This window comes from Gossypium hirsutum, chromosome A10, assembly GCF_007990345.1.
Source record: "Gossypium hirsutum isolate 1008001.06 chromosome A10, Gossypium_hirsutum_v2.1, whole genome shotgun sequence".
NCBI classification, from domain to species: Eukaryota; Viridiplantae; Streptophyta; class Magnoliopsida; order Malvales; family Malvaceae; genus Gossypium; species Gossypium hirsutum.
The window spans coordinates 117,386,400-117,409,279 of NC_053433.1; the positions used below are offsets into that span (position 1 = coordinate 117,386,400).

General features: G+C 32.3%; 3 protein-coding genes across 7 annotated transcripts; 2 read left to right on the plus strand and 1 right to left on the minus strand.

Annotated features, from left to right (window-relative positions):
- Positions 1-4,018: 4,018 nt before the first annotated feature.
- LOC121207886 (zinc finger CCCH domain-containing protein 29) lies at positions 4,019-7,172 on the plus strand. The gene is made up of 2 exons (XM_041078392.1): positions 4,019-4,255; positions 4,852-7,172. The coding sequence occupies exon 2, from the start codon at positions 4,864-4,866 to the stop codon at positions 6,862-6,864; it is 2,001 nt and encodes a 666-aa protein (XP_040934326.1). The 5' UTR covers positions 4,019-4,255; positions 4,852-4,863; the 3' UTR covers positions 6,865-7,172.
- A 3,456-nt stretch (positions 7,173-10,628) lies between these two features.
- On the plus strand, positions 10,629-17,974 carry LOC121207888 (N-(5'-phosphoribosyl)anthranilate isomerase 1, chloroplastic). 5 transcript variants are annotated; one of them, XM_041078398.1, is made up of 7 exons: positions 10,629-10,647; positions 12,663-12,716; positions 14,443-14,493; positions 14,566-14,903; positions 14,981-15,144; positions 15,283-15,555; positions 16,639-17,974. In XM_041078398.1, exons 2-6 carry the CDS (start codon positions 12,707-12,709, stop codon positions 15,506-15,508), a joined length of 789 nt encoding a protein of 262 aa, XP_040934332.1. In that variant the 5' UTR covers positions 10,629-10,647; positions 12,663-12,706; the 3' UTR covers positions 15,509-15,555; positions 16,639-17,974. The 5 variants fall into 5 exon arrangements, with proteins under 5 accessions (XP_040934332.1, XP_040934329.1, XP_040934331.1 ...); XM_041078395.1 differs by having other exon boundaries at positions 10,632-10,647; positions 14,563-14,903; XM_041078397.1 differs by lacking the exon at positions 10,629-10,647 and having other exon boundaries at positions 12,427-12,716.
- On the minus strand, positions 16,239-19,262 carry LOC121207887 (omega-3 fatty acid desaturase, chloroplastic). The gene is made up of 8 exons (XM_041078393.1): positions 18,498-19,262; positions 18,293-18,382; positions 17,754-17,820; positions 17,583-17,675; positions 17,322-17,507; positions 16,903-16,983; positions 16,674-16,811; positions 16,239-16,579 (listed from the first exon to the last, which is right to left on the minus strand). The coding sequence occupies exons 1-8, from the start codon at positions 19,007-19,009 to the stop codon at positions 16,394-16,396; spliced, it is 1,353 nt and encodes a 450-aa protein (XP_040934327.1). The 5' UTR covers positions 19,010-19,262; the 3' UTR covers positions 16,239-16,393.
- Between the last annotated feature and the right edge of the window lie 3,618 nt (positions 19,263-22,880).

The following is a 22,880-nucleotide window of genomic DNA, read 5'->3' on the forward strand; positions in this document are numbered from 1 at the left end:
ATTTGTATATACGTACATTGATCATAGACGTAGAATAATCACTCGTTCTATAACAATTAAAATAATTACAGATAAATAATATTATTATAGAGAAGACTGATTGTATTAACATTCGGGATAATATTCCATGTGCTTGCATTGCATGATAGTAGCAGATAAATCACTGCCAATAATCCATCTAAAAATGTTAAATTTAATGGTAATTGTAAGAATAAAAATGGGATGGTGGCACATGTGACCCAAAAAAGCTAAATAATTTACACATGCATTATACCAAATCAGCCCAAAGCTTGGAGATTAATGGACCACCTTCTAGTAGTGCTATTAGTTTAGGCCAGACCCAATCTCTCTATTATATGAGAATGATAAAAATTTCAACTTTTATTTTTTTTAATACTAATCCGAATCTAAATCCATCCTAATCGAAATTGCTTCGAACTCAGATTAATTCGAATAAGTAATCTGAAATGACTCAATTATAAAAGCTTGAGCGTGAAACTAAAATGACTTAAATTCAAAATAATCTAAAGTCGAAACAATTTAAAAACACACCCAAATTGAAATGTACAAAAAGAAATAAAATTTAAACTGATTTGATCCTAATTAACCCTATCCAAAATTAACTCGCCCACCCAATTTGTCGATTTAGTCACTAATCTTTACTACTGTCACTTTTATTAAACTATTATTGAAGATGTATTTAGTATCGCTTCTCAAAAGTACTTTTTCATATCAAATCAATTTTTCAAGTCATAGCCAATGTTCGGGAGACAGATTTCAAGCTAAAAATACTTTTCAAATTGAATTTTTAAGTCAATCCAAAAAACTAAAATTTCTAGTTTTTTCATTTTGGAAAATCATGTTTAACCCTAATTATAGGTGTACCTAAATTAGGTCGGATCGATGTTTGATTTAAAAAAATTTAAACCTGACCTAACCCGTCTCGTCCAAATGACTAATTTTATTTTTAAAAATACTAAAAATAAACTAGACGAAACCAAATCAGATTAAAATTAAAAAAACCCAAACCAAAATCCAACCATAAACAAGTCTCACTAACTAGACTAGTTGAATTACCTGACCCATAAACACCTAAACCTTTAACCACTTCACTATTTTTCATTTTTGTAAATTCAACTGTTTTGATTATATGTATATGTATGTGTATGTATATGTATATAATTGTTAGCTAATTTTCGACAATACACGACATATAAATAATTAAAAAATTAAAAAAATTATTTTTAAAGGATAAAAAATATAAATGGATGTGGGTAGACCAGCAGGGCAGACAACCTAAAATCAGTGTCGACGGCTATAACATATATATATAATCAATTAATTTGTTCTTTTCTGGTTAAACTGCTTTTGTTATCTGTATTTGAGTGTCATAATTTTGGATAATCCAAATAATTTTTATTTTTATATTCAGATTAGGGAACCAAACTCCCCTAATTCATGCATGCTTTACTCTTATATTTTTTATTATTACATTAATTTAAGAAATAATGCTGAATTAAATAAGACAAATAAACAAATCAAAGGAATTAACATATAAGTGAGTAACTTTTAACATTAAAAATTTTGAGCAAAGCTAAGAAATGATTTGTTAAGGTTCGATTTTTTGGAAAATTTTTTGAAAAATTTTTTGAAGTGTCATTTGTTGGATTGACTGTGGAATCTTCAATAATAGAGTTTGTCTCCATGGTCGAAGTTTTATCTCTTTCTTCTGCTAAAAGCTCTATAGGGTTCACGGAAGAAGAACACCTTAATTGGTGAATATATGAAGATAAGACTTGCTAATAGAGGCAAATATGAGGAGAGAGGTAGAGGCATTGGCCCCCTCCCAGAAGACCCAGAGGAGAGGTATTAGCATAATATGTGATGTTAATTATATATCCACCTACATGTAGGGAGACTCGAACCACCTACTTGTAAGTATGGTACCACTTGGCTGTCCTCAATCATCCTCTCTTACACTATGTATCAATGTGATTAAATATCAAAATTTCGAGCCTTCTTATCACTAAGCTAAAATGTCATTCGCACAAACTTCGATAATAATTTTTATAATCAAATCCAGTTTAGTTGAATTATGTCTTAAATTTCCTAAACATTAAAAAATATCTCATACACCTGAAAATATTTTATAATAATTTTATCATCATGTTCATATGATTGAAAAAAAGACATTCAAGCTTACACATTGGAATCTCAAAACAGTTAATAACATGATCCAAGAAAATCTGAAAAACTGTAGAATCACATGTAAGGAAAATTCTTTCCAAGTCAAAGCCCTTTGCCCAAAGAGTCAAGCATGTTGGGTTTGCCCTTAGTCAAAAAAATAATCCAATTTTGGTTGCATAATAAATAATCCATAAATTTTGAATTTCTCATAAAAATTTAATCAATACTTATGACCAAGTCCTACATAAAATCCAAATTTAGGATCAAATAAAAAAAATTAAATTAAAGCACTAATTTAAACAGAAAATAATTTAAGGACTAAGTTGAAATAATTACCAAGTTCAAAGACTAAATGCTGCCTTAATCAAAGTTTCTAAAATCAAATCTATGGTCAACTGATTAGACCACTAATTTTCGATTCAATTAAATTTTTTCTATCTAGATTAATATATTAGTCAATTCTCAATTTAATTGGTCTGATTTCAACAACAATAACTTTAACTGAAGTTATTAAAACTAGATTAAATATCGATATAAACCGATTGAGTTGAACTAAAATATCAATTGAACCAAATCCCTAAAATAAATAACCTAATCAATTTTACCAATCTGAAAAATATGAGTTTTTAACCCTTTTTTTTCAAAAGCATAGAGTAAGTGGAAGGGTGAGTCATAGTGGGAGACAGGCATATCTTGTCCGAGTCTATCTGTTTTTTTTATGTGAGAGACTGTGAGTGTGACCCACCAAAAATGGAAAGGGAAAACGCGTGTAAGACTCAACTCAGCTCAACTCAACTCAGCTCTCACTCACTCGGTACTCACTATGTTTACAGCTTGGAATCAATGAATCTCTCCCTCCCCACTTGTAGCCAACCCACCTTTCTGACTCACACGTGAGAGCCAGCCACTTTGGAATTTCAACACACAAAAAAAATTTTCAAAATCTTTTCAATGCAATTTGCATTTCATTACAAATTTCATTTCCATTTCATCTTCAATGGCAGATTTTTTTATATTTTGGGTAAACTGCACTTAATGTCACTAACTATTAGTAAATTTACATTTTGGTCACTTAACTTAAAAAATTATAAAATAGTCACTAAACTTCAAAATAGTTTTTATTTAAGTTACTGAGTTGTTAAAATGATTGTTGTATGACATTCTGTGTTCGCATCGCCTACAATAATCAAAATCTCTCATTTTTTTCTCATGAAACAACTTTGAATGTCACGAATCTATGAATTAAAATCCAAACAAATTTATTTTTTATCTCCGAAACTAACCATTAGATCAACTTGAATCTAAGATAAGTTCTTCTACTCGTTGATTGATATTGGTCTACTGTACCAATTGTCGAATCGTCACTTAGAGCTTACTAGGCGAAATGTTTTTTTTTTCTTTTAAAAACTTAATATTCGATGACTTAAATAAAATCTATCTTTCCCCTTCTCTACAATTCATTTTATTTTCATGAAAAAGCTTTGAACATTAGGAATCTGTGAAATAAAATCTGAACAGTTTTTTTCTCCGATTTCTGAAACTAACTATTAAATCAACTTAAATTTAAAGTATATTATTTTACTCATCAATGGATACTAATTCACCATACCGATTATCGAATCGTCACCTGAAGTTCTCTAATTGAACTATTAAAAAAAAAAACTTAACAGCCATATGACTTAAATAAAACTTTCAAATAATTCAATGATCATATTGTAACTTTTTTCAACTTGAATGACCAAAACATAAACATACTAATAATTTAATGGTCCTGAGTGTAATTTACCCTAAGTGTTTTCTTCAAAAAGCTAAATGCCTTCCTTTTGAAGATTTGACTTTGACTACCTCAACAGAAAGGGGGAAGAGGAAGAAAAGTCACACTTTCCTCCCTTCTTCCTTGTAAACCTGCAATATACTCCATATTTAAAAAGCCCTCAACTTGGTTCTTTTTTCCTCTCAGAACAGCTTGTTCATATCCCCCATTCTCTTCTCTTAATCCTTTCCTTCATTTTTTTCAACTGAAAAAAAAGGTCTCTCTTTGTTTTCTTCTACAGAGATTGCTTGTTAGGTAAAAAAACCTTCAACTTTGGCTTTGGTTCTCTTGTTTTTGATGAATTCATGAGTTTTTTGGGGTCAAAAGTTGTGAAATTTTGGGTATTTGGTGGTTTTTTAGCTAAGAAATGTTAGCTTCTTAAAAAAAGGCCTAGTCTTTGATTTAGAACATTGCTTACATGTTTAAAGAGTTAAGTAAAAGAATTGATTTAGGTAAAAAATTGTTAATTTTTGGCTCTTTTGTGTTTTTTGGTTTAGAAATGTTAACCTAAGAGGAATAAGTCTTGAAAAAAAGCCTAGTCTTTGATTTAGAACATAGCTTACATGCTAAGGAGTAACTAAAAAAATTGATTAATTGATGAGTTTCTTTGTTTTTAGGCCAAAAATTGTGAATTTTTGTGTCTTTTGGTAGTTTTTTTCTTACAAATGTTAGCCTAAGATGAACGAATCTTAAAAAAAAAAAGCCTAGTCTTTTATACATATATATGTATGTATGTATGTATGTATGTATGTATGTATGCTATTTGGCTGTTTAATGGTCTGTTCTTGTATGATTTTTGCTATGAAATGAGGGAACTTAAGTGTTTTTTGTTTGCTTTAATCATTATGCAGGGCTTCTTGCTGATGTGCAGTGGTTCAAAGAGTGAACTTGTTCCTTCAAATTTCACCATGGAAGGTGAATTACAAGGATGTAAACCCGATGCTCTATCTAAATGCTCGGTTTTGCTTGAATTAGCCGCCACTGATGATTTGGTAGCCTTCAAAACTGAAGTAGAAGAAAAGGGTTTGGATCTTGGTGAGGCAAGCTACTGGTATGGTAGAAGAATAGGGTCGAAAAAGATGGGGTTCGAAGAGAGGACCCCTTTGATGATCGCTGCCATGTTCGGTAGTATCGATGTTTTGAACTACATCGTTGGTACCAGAAAAATTGATGTGAATAGAGCTTGTGGTGCTGATGGCGTTACTGCTGTTCATTGTGCCGTTGCCGGTGGTGCGAGTTCTTCGGTTCAGGTCATTAAGCTCTTGCTCGATGCATCTGCAGATGCTAATTGTGTTGATGCTAATGGGAACAAACCGATTGATCTGATCGTTCCGGGTTTAAAATCTTTGAGTAATTCCAAAAAGAAGGTGATTGAGTTGTTGTTGAAAGGTGATGATGTTGATGGTGGTCTTAGCCTGGAAGAAGAATCCGAAAAGACGGTTCTGAAGAAAGAATATCCTGTTGATATATCATTGCCTGATATCAACAACGGGATATATGGAACCGATGACTTTAGGATGTATACCTTTAAGGTGAAGCCTTGCTCGAGGGCATACTCTCATGATTGGACCGAGTGTCCTTTCGTTCATCCTGGTGAGAACGCGAGGAGGAGGGACCTGAGGAAGTATCCATACAGCTGTGTGCCTTGTCCAGAGTTTCGTAAAGGAGCATGCCCTAAGGGTGATGCTTGTGAATATGCGCATGGTGTGTTCGAGTCATGGCTTCATCCTGCTCAATATCGGACTAGACTTTGCAAAGATGAGACTGGTTGCACACGTAAAGTCTGTTTCTTTGCTCATAAACCTGATGAGTTGCGCCCTGTATATGCTTCCACCGGTTCAGCCATGCCTTCACCAAGGTCTTCTGCAGTTAATGCAGTGGATATGTCTACTTTGAGCCCATTAGCAGTCGGTTCACCATCCTTGCCGTTGCCTACTGCTTCAACACCACCTATGTCTCCTTTGACTGCCGCTTCCTCTCCAAAAAGCGGAGGCTTGTGGCAGAACAAAGTTAACCTCACCCCACCTGCCTTGCAGTTACCAGGTAGCCGCTTGAAGACAGCTTTTAACGCCCGAGATTTGGATTTGGAAATGGAATTGCTAGGGCTTGAAAACCAGTTGCAGCAACAAAAGTTGATGGATGAGATAAGTAGTCTGTCCTCTCCATCTTGCTGGAGTAAGGAATACAGTAGGCTTGGCGATATGCAGCCTACTAATCTTGCTGATGCATTTGGATCACTCGATCCTTCCTTGCTATCTCCATTGCATGGACTGTCCGTAAAATCTGCAACACCAACCCAGATGCAATCTCCAACTGCTCTTCAAATACGCCAAAACCAACTCCGCGCAACCTACCCACCAAACCATTCATCCTCCCTTGTAAGGAACCCCTCGGCATATGGTTTCGACTCCTCTGCTGCAGTGGCAGCAGCACTAATGAACTCAAGGTCTTCCGCATTTGCAAAACGGAGCCAAAGTTTCATAGACCGTGGAGCAGTCACCAGTCGTGCCGGACTCACTGCACCTGCTAATTCCGCAACCATGATGTCCTCAAACATATCCGATTGGAGCTCCCCTGATGGGAAACTTGATTGGGGCATTCAAGGAGATGAGTTAAACAAGCTTAGGAAGTCAGCTTCCTTCGGGTTCCGTAACACCCCAACCCCAACCCCAACCCCAACCCCATCCAACATCGATGAGCCAGACGTCTCGTGGGTCAATTCCCTCGTTAAAGATGTTACACCCTCCTCCAGCGGCTCGATGCAGCAACAGCAGCAACAATACAACATCAGTAAAGGTGTTCGAGAAAGGCTTCCACCATGGGTGGAACAAATGTACATAGAACAAGAGCAGATGGTAGCATAAAAGAGACCCTTTTTGCTCATTGCTTTAAATCTAACTTCCATCAAGTTTGTAATAGTAATTCCGATAGTAGCGTTAGTCGACGGTAGAATACTCCGATCGGTCGGTCCACGAAGTAAAAAGAAAAATTACATGGGCAGGAAAGGTTTAAGTTACTGCTCATGCTTTAGAGGTTTTAGGAGAAAGATGAAAACTAAGCAAAAACAAAATAAATTTATTGATTAGTTCATATTCTTAATTCTTTATGTTTTTATTAATCAATGGCTCATTGTAATATTTTTACATAAGTAAAAACTTGTATTGTTATGAGACTCCATTGTTGTGGTGTATTGATTCTTGATTTTTCTCTTATTGCTGCTGTTTTAGCTGTTCATACTGTTCTTTTTGGGAAATAATTAAGCATTTGATGAGTCAAAAAGCATTTAAATCCATTTTTTACCATGGAAATCCTAATGATGAAGCCCCATCCATATCCAAGAGAAACTAAGATTAGGTTTACAAATTCATCCTTTTAATTTCTGTCAATTTAGCTAATTTTTTATTGGTATAATAATAAATTTAGCTTTTACTGGATTTAGAATTAGGATCAAATTGACATGATGTGCAAATATTAAAGGTTAAATTTGTTAAATTTTTTAAGATTAGGACAAAATTGACAGGCTACATGAAGTGTAAATATTGAAGGCTATTATCCCAATAAAATGTAGGATAAATTGATGAAGAAAGTGAACACTGTGATTAATTATTTTTAATCTCTTACTCTAAATTGCTCAGTTTTTTAAGATGAACTAATTTATTCAATATTAAAATAGAGAGGGACCGAAGAAATCTTGTTACCTAATATCTATTTTATTTTCTTATTTCCTTAGGATTTTTGTTGTGTTTTTCTTTTAAAAGAGGGGTGAATACTCAAAATTAGATATTAAACAATTCTCGGATAATATTAGTAAATTTAGTGGCCTGACTTTGAATTTAGACCCTTTACCATTTGATCCTCTATTTTTATAATGTTATTAATAAATCCAGATTAATAGAACTTTTACTTGCTATCATTAAAGTGATAACATATATATATTTTTACCATTAGTCAGCCACATAATCATGTTGGTACGAAAATCTAATCAATTATATTCAATCAATAATAAATTTAAAGATGAATAAAGATAATTTCAGTGGACAGTGTTCCTAGATTTTTTGAGATGGACATGGATGAGTGGGTGAGTGCTAATCTTAGAGGAGAGCTTTGAATGGGATCTGGGGGAGCTGAGCCTCAAATTATTTTTGCGGTGATGTGCTGGATGTTATGGAAAAATAGGATCAAATATGTTTTCCAGCATGGGATTGGCAGAGTGGAAGATACAATCAGAGCTGTCGAGTGTTTTGCTTTTAATGTTTGTGAAACAAATCATACTAGGAATGCTTCTAGAAATTCAAGACTTGGAATGGTTAAATGACGACCACCTAATCTTGGATGGATCAAAATTAATACTGATGGAGAGGCAACTACAAACGGAAATTGGTCGATGGTTGGGGGTGTTCTATGGGATTTCTCTGGGAATTGGGTTGAAGGATTTCAAGGGTTTATTGGAAGGGAATCGGTTGTGAGCTCAGAGTTGTGGCCGATTCTACATGGTTTAGAAATAACACTGAATAGAGGCTACAATAAGGTTATTATCGAAACTGATTGTATGATGGCAGTGGAGATGATTAAGGAGGGTTTGGGAAGTACACATTCGACGACTATTGTCAGGAAAATAAAAATGATGCCTCGACAGTTTGCATCTGTCAAATTCCAGTTCGTGAACAGGGAAGGGAACATGATTGTCCATTGGTTAGCAAGAACTTGTTCCCCAAGTGAAGTGAATTTAGTTAGAATCGATGTTCCCTCATTCCATATTAGAAAATTACTTTTAGAAGATAAATTAGACGATACCCATATAAGAATAAATTGAACTAAAACAATATGATGCCTTCTCTTATCTATCAAAAAAAAAAATTTACATGCCAGCCAAAATCAATGTTATCACTTTAACATTAGTAACCGTGATATTAATTTCGACCTATTAATTGTACTATAAAATAAAGTATCAAATTATGTGAAATTAAATTAAGAGTTTAAATTTCAAATTAAGTATAGTAAAAGGACTAAAACCAAATTAGACCTTTATTTAATTAGTGAATTAATGAAATATTATAAGATATGATCTAGTTGTGAAAATTTGAAGGTGACCATGTCCATGCCATTGTTGGCTGTATAATGTATTATAAAACTTATATACCCATCAACCAAGTTGCTAGTATTTTTTATATTATTATGGAGGCTCAAACCTGATATTTGTTGAAGATAAGATTTAATAATGGAGCCACCAAATGTATGATTAAAAAATTGAAAAATAAAGGTCAATATTTGATTTTGGTCCCTACACTATGCTTAAATTTAATATTTTATTTTTATACTTTAATTTGTAATTTGACGTAGTGGTATATCTCTGTTTTTTTAATGTCATTAGTTACTCAAAATTGTTAAAATCGTTACTTGTTTCGATTAATGATGAAGAGATTGAATTATGTTGAATCAAGGTGAAAGTATCTAGTAGGTTCTGTTATTATAATGATGGGATCCAATTAGTCATTTTATTATTAAATATATTATTTTGGTCCTTTTATTATTAAAAAGAATTTATAGTGAGATTTCAGGAGATCCTTTTAGATAAACGATTGAAATAAAAAGGGAGAAAAAGAAACATCAACCCATCGTTGATTATACCACGTAGAATTTGCATTGAGAAATGAGAGTTTACGTTTTATCAAATTCAATTGGTTTCAACACTAAAGAAGGAGAGAAATCGATCTCCAAAGAAAAACAATGTATTCAATAACCGGTTTAACATGATCTAGGTCACCAGCACAAAATCGAGTTTCTAACATCACTTGATGAAACAAACTACAATCTCCTTGTAAAAATAAAATGTCGACAATGATAAAGAAAAGAAATAAAATAGAACACACAGAAATTTACATGAAAACTCTTTCAAGAAAAAAACCAACGGGCAGAGGAGAAGAAAGTTCACTATATCGAATTCGAATAATACAAGAGGAGAGACGATTACATCTATTTATAGTTTTAAAAACTTATTCTAATCAAAGTCAAATATAAGTAATACAATAATATTAAAACACCTTATTTCAATCAACATCAAATAAAGGAAGTAAACTTCAATACGGATTCCACTTCGGCCCTTGGCCTTCACCCTCGTAGATCTCCCTATCTTGCCGCTTGTATTTTATTTTAATAAGAATTTAGGTCACACAACTCTAACACTCTTCATTTATGTCTTTTAACCATAATCGTTGATTTAAAAAAGATCCCAATCTAATAAGATCTTACCTTAGACATTATCAAATTTAATAATAAGACAATTAATTTAATTCGGTCCTTCATAAAAGGACTAAATTCTAAATTTAAATATAAAAGAGTTGCCAGAATCAAAATTTGACCATTTTTTTTTTCAAAAAGGAAGAATGGGTGTGGGGTAACCATATTTTGTTCCAAGAAGGATAGAATAAGTCATTGTGTTGAGAGCCGCCCACGAGACTAATTCTCAACCAAATGTTTATAATATTTATTTATTTATTCTTTCAATAAAGATTTCAAATGTAATAAATAAATGTAGATTTTTTTTTAAGGACAGCATGAAAAGACAAAAAGGGTGAAGTGTATGTGTTGATGTAATTTGCAATTTCCATTGCCTTTATCAATAAAGCTAAACAATGGTCGGTCTTAAGGTGCGATTCCCACTTCTCCATTTTCACTTTGTTGCCAATGCAAAAAAAAAAAAAAAAAACCCATCAAATCAAAAACATGGTTAAACAAAGGGTTAGAATCAGATTTTGAGTTAATAGTTTAGAATTAATTGATTTATCGGTTTAAATAAAGGGTTAAATTAGATTCTGAGTGAATCGTTTAGAATTGAGTTAAAAAATCGAGAATAGATGATTTAATCGATTCAACCATCGGTTCAGTTTTAAAAATCTTAGCAAAAGGGAAAAAAAAGTAAGCTACATCCAAGATCAATAAATTATTATTAATTTTATGTTTTGGTCACTTGATTGGGTTGTTAAAATTGTTGTTGTATGTTTTTTATTTATTTATTTACATTGCTTATATAAATCGAAAGCTCTCATTCCCTTTCTTTTCTACAATTTAGTTTTTTTTTCATGAAAGATCAACTTAGATTTAAGATATATTATTCTACTTATTGATGAGTACTAATTCACCGTACTGATTGTTGATTCGTCATTTGGATCTCGCTAGCTGATCAATAACTTAAATATATTTTTTAAATAGTTTAATGATTATTTTATAATTTTTTAAAATTAAGTGACTGAAGCGTAATTAATCACTTGGGTAGTTAAAAAGAAAAAAAAAAAGCAAATAAAAGCAAGGAAGGCGTGTGAGTGAGGCTTTTTAGATTTGTGGTTACTTTTTTATTATTATTAAAGGTGGTTCTAATTCTTTTATACCATTAAGCAATATTGGTAGTATCTTTCTTTTATTGATGTAAAATATTATTTTAATGGTCAAGAATAGTTGGTTATGGATCGAGTTAGGAGATGACTTGCACGATAAACGAATTAGGTTTAGATGTAAGTTTTGAGATGCCTTTAAATATTTACGTTAACTAAAAGTGTCATCGATGGAATGAAATAAGATGAGCTCAAGAGAGTGATGAAAGTTAAGAGCATGAAGAGTGATAAAGAGGGTCGTATTTGGGCACTTATACTTGATCTTTGGGTTGTTGAGAAAAAAATAGAGTAGGGTAGGGATGGATATTGCCTAATCTACCATCGCTACTTCCCATCTTTTCTGTGCTCTACCATGAATCCGTCTTTGCTTCACTCTGCTTGGGCTTGGTTTGATTTTTACTAGTTATTTTTAATATTTCAATATAAAAGCTAAGCAAATATATAAATACAATTCTTCGAATAATATTTCTAATATTCTTGATTTGGAATTTTCGAGAAATATATTTAAGGGGAAAAAGGTAAAGAGAATTAGAAGGTTTTTTTTTTCTATAACACAAATTTAATCGTTTAATAATTATGTAAAAGGATAAAATAATACTTTTATGTGGCATACATGACATGACGGAGCAAACAATTACTATAACTGTTCTATCATTAATATAACATATTGTCTCACACTGCAATTATGCATGATGAAATTTAAATCTAGATAGGGCTTTTGTCTTAACCGAAAATGCCACGACTTCATTGGCATATTAAAACATAATTTTAATGAATTACTTTTCAATTTAGAAAATTTTAAATAATTTTCAAGTTGAATCAAATTGAACTCTAATTTTTTATTTTTAAAATTTAAGTTTAATTTGAAGTAAAATTTAAATTGTTTTAACTTACTCAATTTAACTCGTCTCAATTTAAATATTTAACTTCAAACTCGATTATTTATACTTGAAATTACATTTTCTATTAAAACCACTGAGTGTTGGACCCAAACCCCAATATTCAGGCTTTATTGGGTTACTTATGCCCATTTAATGAAAGATTTATGAGCCATTTAAATGCTTAGAAACATGGGCTTTATGGGTCTAAAAATGGCCACCAAGCCCGCTTAAAACAACCTTCTCTTCTTCCCATATTGGAAGACAAAATTCATTGCATATTGTCACCTTGGCATTTTTACAAACACATAATTGACAATCTGATTTTTTTTTTTTGCTTATTTAACTTGTCTTTTTACAAATTTTGTTTCTTTGTTTCAATTTCACATAAGCCAGTTTCAAACAAAGAGCCCCCAACGAGACAACAGCAAGAGGATATAATGCTTTCAGGTTTCAGCTTTTTCCCTCCTTACTCACTGTGTTTACTATCTTGTTTGATTAGTGTAGATAACTTGTTTGTTAATATTTCTGGGTTTAATGAATTTTGAGTGGGTTTTTGTTTATTTTGATGTGAAGTTCTTCTTTTGTATGTTTTTGTTTAAGACTTTATAGTGTTGGGGAATTTGTTTGGCTCTCTGTATCTGGGTTTGATGAATTTTGAGTAAAAGTTTCTACTTTGATGCAATGTTGTCAAGGGTGCATGGTGCTCATTAGGTGCTAGAACCCTTATATTGCCTCAGGTGCAAACAACATGTAAATGTGCCTAGTCTATCTACAAAACAAACAATGTGTAAATGTGTGTTTAAGTATGTGTGTATGTATGTGTGTGTGTGTGGCCCCCATAAGGATCCTCCCTTGCATGCAATTTTCTTTTTATTGATTAATGCATGATTTCCTTATGGTCCATGTCGATAATTGAATACTCGAATATTGAGAAGTATGGAGTTTGATACTCTTCATGTATGTCGAACGAAAGAAAGTGAAAAAGGAAATTAAAGGGAACTTCAATAAGTTGAGCTCGATTTATTCCTATCACCTTACAAAAAAAACATGCCTAGGTGCAGTAGGCAGGTGCCTCATGAAGCGCACATAGGCGCATGCCTTGACAGCACTGCATGTGAAGTTCTTTAGTATGTTTGATTATAGACTTTATAGTCTTGGGGAGTTTGTCTGACCCTCCCTATCTAAATGATTAATCTACATTTTGCTGTATGTGGGACCAATTCAAATGTGTTATTATTTCTGGGTTTGATGAATTTTGAGTAGAACTTTCTACTTTGATGCAATGTTGTCAAGTGCACATGGCGCACACTAGGTTCTAGAACCCATATATTGCCTCAAGCACAGAAAGAACTCTAGCCTAAGTGAAGGAAAGAGCAATATGTACTTGTGTGAGTTTATGCACGTGTGTCTAATCTGTCTACAATCAGGCCAGTTTTTTTTCTGTACCTATCACCTTTAATAAAGCATGCCTAGGTGCACTAGCTGAGTGTGATGCGTCTCCACCATTATGGGTTTATTCTCGAAGGAAAATTAAAGCGTATGATGAAAATGAAGATTTGGACCTGCTTAGTTTCAGTTTTTTGTTTTGGACTCGAGGCTCATTAGTTCAGTTTTGACCCATTCTTTCACAATGAGGAGGGAGTGTACTAGTTGAGAAAGTGGGGGGGGGGGACTGACATGAGAAAGTGGGGAGGGGGGGACTGACATGAGAAAGTGGGAACATGCTTTTTTTTAGCTTTCAGTTACAGTAATACTGGATATATATAAACCAGTTGTTTTCTTTTTCCAGCACGAGTTTTTTATTTGCTTGGTAAGATTTGTATTTGGAGATTTAGTCCTTCTGGTCCGAGTGGAAAGAAAAAAAAAAAGGATTGAACTGAAAATTTTTTCGACAAGGGAAATGTGCTTAGGCGCACTAGTCAGATACCACAGGCATGTGAAGTTCTTTATTTTTTGTATGTTTTGTTATGGACTTTGTAGTCTTGGGGAATTTGTCTGACCCTCCCTACTTAAATGATACAAATGTCTTATTATTTCCGGGTTTGATGAATTTTGAGTAAACTTTTCTACTTTGATGAATTTTGTGATACTTTTGTCCCTTTTATTATGCATTTCTGTTGGAAGGCACTGTTTTTTCGTGTTGTATTCATTGTTGACACAGGTTTAACTGCAGGAAGTCAATTCCAGTCAAAAGTTTTGAACTTTCAGTCAAGTCAAATCACTGGTAACTTCTGATTTCAAATGATTTTTTTGAATCTTTAATGCCAAATTTCCTCACGAGTGTTTGTATTAGCAGGCCGAAAAGGAGGAAAATTGAAGAATATAGTCAGATGCAATATTGCACAACCAGACCAAGACTTTTCTTTGATCAAGGGGGATGAAAAGAATCATCCTTTGGTCAAAATGTGTGGTATCACATCAGCTAGAGATGCTGCTTTGGCAGCAGAAGCCGGTGCCAATTTCATTGGGATGATCCTTTGGCCCAAGTCCAAACGCTCCATTTCGCTTTCAGTTGCAAAGGAAATTTCAAAAGTTGCAAGGGAATACAGGGCTGAGCCTGTTGGAGTCTTTGTGGATGATGATTTAGACACAATTTTAAGAGCTTCAGATGCATCAGACCTTGAATTCGTGCAGGTATATATACTTATTCAATCTCGATTACCTTTCTTGTAGCACAATAAATAACTTAATGTCATTTCCATCATATATAGCTTCATGGAGATCTTTCTCGAGCAGCATTCCCGAAGTTGGTTCAAGAAAACAGAATTATATATGTTCTTCATGCAAATGAAGACGGAGACCTTCAAAACCAGATTTCCGATGAAGACTGTTCTTTAGTAGACTGGGTTCTTGTGGATAGTGCTAAAGGTGGCAGGTCAGTAACCTTTTCTTCACTTAACTTAATCAGTGAGTTCCATTGTTTGAGAAAAGGAAAATTTCGATGCATGTGCCTTTTTCATCATTCAAATTTAATTTTAAACACTAAATTTATATTCTGATATATGTTTTGCAGTGGCAAAGGATTTAATTGGGCTCAGTTCAAGTTACCTTCAATCACAAGTAAACATGGCTGGCTTTTGGCAGGGGGAATCAACCCTAATAATGTTTGTGAGGCCATTAATACTCTCAAACCGCATGGAGTTGATGTAAGCAGCGGTATTTGCGCCCTGCATGGTATTCGGAAAGATCGATCACAGATTTATTCTTTCATGAAAGGGGTCCGCTCTGCACCATATTGATCTATATAGGAATCAGAGATTATCCATCCATTGATTTGTTACATCAGGTACATTTGTTTTGTAATTTATGTACCTTGAACCACAAGTATAAAAAATACTAGTCTTTTTGGTAAAGGAACTGTGGAGGCCCTTGTACTAAGAATCAGATTGCATTCTGCCCCTTCTACTTAAAAAATGGACAAAGTAATCCTTATACGTTAAATCAAAGAGCAGACTAATCTTTTCTATTATTAAAGCAGTTACACTCATTCTGACATACGATGATTAATTTTTAATGGTAGAAATAGTTGAAATTTTTAACAAAAGAATCAGCTTGTTTTTTGATCTAGTGTACAATGGCTACTTTGCTGATAAAATGCAATCCAACTTCTAGTATAATAACCTTTATGATACTTCTACTCTAGTCATTTTCATTTTTTACCCTTGATTTGTAATAGTTTTCAGACAGCTTGTGACACATAACCTGCAAAGATTAATGAATGGCAAATGTTTATACCTTTCCTTAATGGTCATTTTCCACCTTAGGACATGCTCATTATCTTTGTTTGGTATTGTCATTTTCCAAATTTTGACATGCACATGATCTTTGTTTGGTTTAAAAACTATGAAAGCTACATGTTTTGTCACCATATATGACCACTTATCAAACACACATTCACTTTTTGTGGCTATAATGATCTGTTTTATCCACAGAACCTATAATGCTAATTGTGCACCACACACACGGAGATTCTGCAACTGAAATTGCAGGTTTTTGGTATTATCATCTCATCATACACATCAATTGGGAGAGAAAGAATAAAGTCGAGTGTCGACCACTCAATGTGATGTATTACATATCTGAATCGAGGTTTTAGCCAGAGAATAAAAAGAAACTTCAGTGCTTCAATCTGATTTGTTAGTTCCATATAGTTGAGGATCTGTTTGATAGTACACAACATCACCAATGTCACTCACATAATGATCCTTTCTCATGCTTTTTATGAGTATCCCAAGTAAATAAAATGGTAAAGGCCCGGATTTCTTTGGCTCCCTGTAGTATTTCCCGAGCACTGGCTTCGCTGCTTCGGTCTGTAATTCATGTACCATTTTCTTTAGTATGTGGAAAACCTAAAACATAACTGATGCAGGAAAATAAGATGATGATGATGATGATGATACTCACAGCTTCAATCAAGTGATAATGTGGGATTTGAGGGAAGAGATGATGTATAACATGAGTTCCAATATCGTGGTGGATGTTGTTAATCCATCCATAATCCCGATCAAGCGTCGTAAGCCCTCCTCTCAGGTAACTCCACTCCTGGTTAGTAAAACACAGAGAAGTTTCAATTGTTATACCATACATAACATGGATGGTTTCTTGGTGAAGAAGAATAAACATTATCCCGAACCTTTCCTCGATACCATGGAAGCTTCTCGTCATGACCATGGTGATGTAGGTATGTCACCAAATCCAACCACATCACAAATATCTGCCATTTTATATGTGAGTCCATTATATCAGACCAGAAATATGAATTTTTTTGGTAAAAGTACCATTAAGACCACTGTACTGAGAGTTAGATTGCATTTTACTCCATTCACTCAAAAAATGGGCAAATTGGTCCCTGTATGTTAGATTAAAGAGCAAACTTGGCCTTTCTGTTAAAAATTTCGTTCATTTTTATTGTTAAAAACTAACGTAGAAGGACCAGTTTGCTTATTTTAAATAGAGGGGGTAAAATGCAATTCGGTTTCTAGTCTAAAGGCCTTCGTAGTACTTTTACCGAAATTGTTTTGAAGAAATATATGTAGGAACTGAAGCATGTACTGCATAAGGGATGCCGTAGAGTTTAAGCAATGGCATTGGTCCCATTGTAAACGACAAATATGCAAGCAAGCCAACCATTGCTGTCCAACAAGCAGTTGAGGTGATTATATCTTTCCTTTCATTTGGGACAAATAAATCACTGTCTGGATGGAAATGTGAACCCTTTTTTCCGGGACTTCGACTCCACTGTTGACCGTAAACAACATGAGTCAATATAAATATCATTCGATTCGTAAACCGAATCCAACATCTATGGCTTACCAGATAGATAGGATAAGCAAGCATAGGGAAAGGCAGGGTGAACCTCAATAATCTTGTTGCATTGTCCAAACTCTTGTAAATTTTCTCAGACAACTGCCATAAAAGGTAAAGAAATTACTCACTTGTAATGAAAATTTACATGTAAGAAAGGGTTGTGGCGGCGGACGTTACCGGATGCCATGACTCGTCATTTTCGACATGCCCGTGATTCTGGTGATGAGTTCTATGGCTAATTCTCCTGCATATATGATCAAAATTGTTGAAAGAAGTTGGTAATTGGATATAAAAGTAAATGTTAAATTCTGCTATAATTCCTTGTACTTTGTAAAAGTTGTGGATTTAGTCCTTATACTTTAATTTGACTAATTTTAATCCTTATTGGTTAAATTCAATTAATAGTCTTGTACTGTGTACAGTTGTAGATTTAGTTCATATTCTCTAATTGGATCATTCTAAGTCTTTACAGATTTTGAATTTTGAAATTTCAAGCTTGAAGTAGATGATAGTCGTTAATCTATTAACCGGATTTTTAGTAAATAATATGTTGAAATAACATGCTGAAAAAGCATTACACGTATAACTGCATTGAATTTTGAAAATAGCAGTGCAGACTGAAATTACAAGGATTAAAAATGACCAAATTAATAATTTCTGTAAAGTAGAGGGACTAATAGAGAATTTAACCAAAAGAAAAAGTTCAGAGAACTAACCATCCATGGTATGGAACAAGGATTGAAGAATGAAGAAGATGACCTGCAACACTATTCAAAGCTGGATTATTGGAAAAACTACCATGTCCACTGCAAAAAAAAAAAAAGAAGAACAAGACCAATGTCAATGTCCAAATTCAATGTTTTTATGCTCCAGAAGTGACAAACAGAAGAAGACAAGCAAAACAGGGTGATTATTATTTACCAGTCATGACCAAGAACAAAAAGTGCCCAAAACATGGTTCCTTGAGCAATCCAATAAAGTGGCCAAACAAACCAGTTATTGAAATAAGCAGCAACAGCAGCCAATCCAAACACAACAACAACATCTCTCACAACATAACTCATAGATCTCCATGGATCTTTAACCCAACAATGTTTTGGTATTGCAGCTTTAATATCAGACAACTTAAAAGGAGGTGCTGCACCAGGGTCAAACTCACCATTATTAACCCCATCAATGGCGCTCTCTTCTTTACCTTTATCTTCTTCACTAGTTATTGTCACTTTCAATGGAGCACTCACATTCAACAACCCCAACCCCCCTAAGTTTCTACCTTTAGACCATAAAGTTGGGACCTTGAATGAAGAACACGGTAAAGGTTTGAACTTGAAAGCATTAATGGTGTTTGAAGGTAATGAAGGTCTAGGTTTGTGGTGGATTTTAACGGCAGTGAAGGGTCTTAAACTACATTCTGATACAACCCAACTGGCCATTGGAGGCTGATGCTAAGTGGTTTTTGGGACGAGGTGTACAAAGTTTCAGCCTTTAAAAAAAGGTTCCCAAAGTTTCAGCCTTTAAAAATACATTGGCTTTAGATAAGAGGAGAGAGACAGAAGGAAAAAGTTGTAGCTAATAAAGAAGATAATATTATGGGGTGCTAAAGGGCTTTGCCTTGCTGCCTTACTGTTTGCAGCAACTTGTGTTGCTTGTTGGTTGTCTTCTGTACCTTTCTACTACTACTTGTATATGTATATGTATGTAATTTACTCATGTGAATTGATTTAATCATAATATTTTTTTTAAAAAATTGTTTTGGTTATGTTTTTTATTATTATTTATTTATCAAATAAGGGTATAAGTTGGAGTGCGTTGAGGTGCATTATCTTCCTATTTATGGGAGGGGCTACGGCTAATTCTAGTTACTGTGTAAAAAAAAAACAGATATGATCAAAATTTATAATGAGATTGTTAAAAAAAATGGTTTTAAAATATGTAAAAAAATATTTAATATAATGAAAATTAAAATTTTGGGATAATAACATCAGTCAATTTTTGTTAAATTATGATTTTGGTCCCTTTATTTTATTCAAATTTGAGTTTTTATCTATGGATTTTAATTTGATATAATTTAATTATTTTATTTTTATAATACCACCAAATAGTTAATTGCAAACTTTGCTTAATTATTTTAACTATTTAATCACAATATAAAAGTAAATAATCAATTTATACCAAATTAAACAAACAATTTCCAAATAAAAAAACGAGGTTAAATTATGATTTCGGTCCTTTCTACCATACCAGATTTAGTCCAAACACTTTAGTTTGACATACAATGATCATTCTATTTTAATAATATCAATAATCCAAATAATTAACTATGTAGATTAAAATATCAATGTGAACTTTTTCTTAAAAACACCCTTCTCGAATATATCAATATAATGAGTTTAAATGAATATTTTTAAGAAAAATCAAACATTATCAATTTAATCCAAATTAAAATATAAGGACTAAATCTTAAATTTAAATATCTTAGAGATAGTAAAACCAAAAATTGACATAAAAATAAAAAATAAAAAATGTGTTATAAATGGACATAAAAATGGTTAATTTTGATTGATGGGATTGTGTTTAGGATGGAGTTGAATATTAGGTGCATGAATTTGACACATTTCACAGCCAAAATTTGTGGATCATAATAAAAGTGGCTGACGTGGTCAATTCAGCTTCTTTTTTAATCATTTTATTTATTTAATAATATTATTATTAAATTTTAGACCAATGAAAAAAAAAAATTTGTGGGTGAAGGACAAATGTAGCTTTCTCTTTGGTTTTTGAAAGTGGAAAGTGTTGATAATGAAATTGGAAAACAGTCAACAAATTTCATTAATCATATGATTCACACATTTTCTTTTTCCTTCAAAATATTTTTTGGAATTTAAAATGTTTAAATTATTTTTTTCAATTTTTAATAAAAAAATTTTGTTAGCATTGGGCTTGATTATAGGACGGGTATTCGCTTAGACCCAAAGGTTTATTTGAAAAGTAGAAGTGTTTGAGTAAAATATAAACTTGAAAAATGAGATTAGATAAAAAAATAAGACCCGTTTTTCTAAATGGGTCAAGTCTCTGGTAGAATTTTATCATATGCTTATATTTTTTTTTGTATTTTTAATTTTTTAGAGAATATTTATTTTAATATTTTTAGTGTATTTGATGTATTATATTTTTTAAATTTGTTTTTATATAAAAAAATAATCTAAAAACAGTCGGGCCGAGTCAAGCTTCCTTCAGTATTTTTAATATGGATCAAGCTTGAGCAAAATTTCAAGCTTAGAAAGTGACCCTAAAATTCAATATCGACTAGATCCAAACCCAAACCGACTCGTGATCAGGTCTAATTAACATTATCTTTTAGGTGCACTCGTAAAAGAAGCAAGGAGTTTGGTATTAAAGGATTGAGATTGAATTACAAAATTTTAAGGGGGCTAAATAATAATTTTTCCAATACTTTGAGGGGCTAAATAGTTTGTACCAAATATTAAGAATGCATGGGTGTTAATTAGAGAGATTTTTAAATCAAGAAATTATCTAAATTTAGCTTTTACTTTTTTAACATTTTAATAATATAAATATAAATATTTATTTAAATCTTGCTTATCTTCATTTATCTATTTCGATTTCAATGTCATTATCCTCCATTATAATATATATTAAGAGAAAATATAAAAATATTATAACTACTGAATTTTTAAACTAAAATTTAGTGAATTATGTATGATTTAAATTATGTTTTGGTTATTATTTAGTCTTAACTCGATTAATATTGGTATTGTTGTTAGTGCAGGAATATATCAGTAAGAAGTAAAACGGCAATATTTTATACTATTTCATTATATTAAAATTTTAATAATTTATATGAATAGTGATTTTAAAAAACTTGATTTAAAATTTAAGCGTTTAGTATTATTGTCAAAAAGTATTTTTGAGAAATAAAATGTGCATTTTAGACATGATGTTGTGAAGTATAAAATATGTATTTAAATAATATTCAAATTCGTTAATATTATGATATTTTAGTAAAAATATAAAAAAATTATTGTAGCTCATTAGTAATATTTTAATATATGAAATATAAAATTTAAATATTTGTAAGTAATTAATATAAATTACTTGTAAAATTTAATTTGAATATATAATTTTATATATTTGAAATAAATGTCAATAGAAAAATAATTATATGCATAAAATATATTAGAGTATAAATAAAGGTTAAAGATGCCATTTTTTTTACTTTTGGAAAAAAAAACTAGAAAAAACTGCTTTTGCTTTTGAAAATCGCTTTTGAGTTTAAAAATAATTTGTTTAGCATTGCTTATTACTCCAACAATACTTTTGAAAATTAATGAGAAACAAAGCTTTAGTGATATTTTGAGGTATTTATAGGAGGGATGAGGGCACAATGGAAGACCCAACCGGGTCCAAATTGTGGTAGGGATATAACAATAGGCCCTTCAGTATAAAAGTAGGTTATAAAGTGATTGTGCCTCAAGACAATCTGCAAATTACTCCCGCGAGTGGTGGTTGTTGCAAGTAACGGGTGGAAGATACAATTTATTGGTTGGATATCCCAGAAATATACGATGCATTGTTAGACTATTGAAATTAATTTGTACCCTTACTAATGAATTGGCGAATATTTTTGTTCGTAGTTGGTTCATATAAATTTTGCTTTGTGATTTAACGGATGGTATGCCCATTGGCTCGATAATTCAAGCATGTATAACATATACCCAAGTGGTGCAATTGTCAATTAGAGGATCTGAATTTATACAATGGAGAGGTGTTGTATGTATATTGTAGATGCGGTAATTGGACATGTAAAATAAAAGTGGTTCAAACTATCTGTTGGACCTATTTTTTTATAGGTATACTAATGAAAAACTATCTCAAAAAAGACGAACTTAACCCGTACTTTTTTTTATTTCTATTATATTATATGCAAAATCAATTTATATTTATATGAAAATATGAAAAATAAAAAGAATTATTGTGAATCGATTCCAAGTTGAAGAAAGAATCAAATAGAATAGTCATTAATCAAATCATTCACTCCATAGTCTGATAAATCTTTTAAAAAACTGATTAATCGGACAAAAATAAAGATAGAGTCCCGTTCTACATGTCAATATCAATACCAACAACAATGAAATTTATAGTAAGAGGGTATCCGTCGACTTTAAAAATCGTGAGGGTTCAAGTCCTTCTATCCCCAACCCCAAAAAGCCCGTTTGCTGTTTATTTTATCCCACCCTTTTTGTTAGTGGTTCATAGTTCCTTATGTTTCTTATTCATCCTATT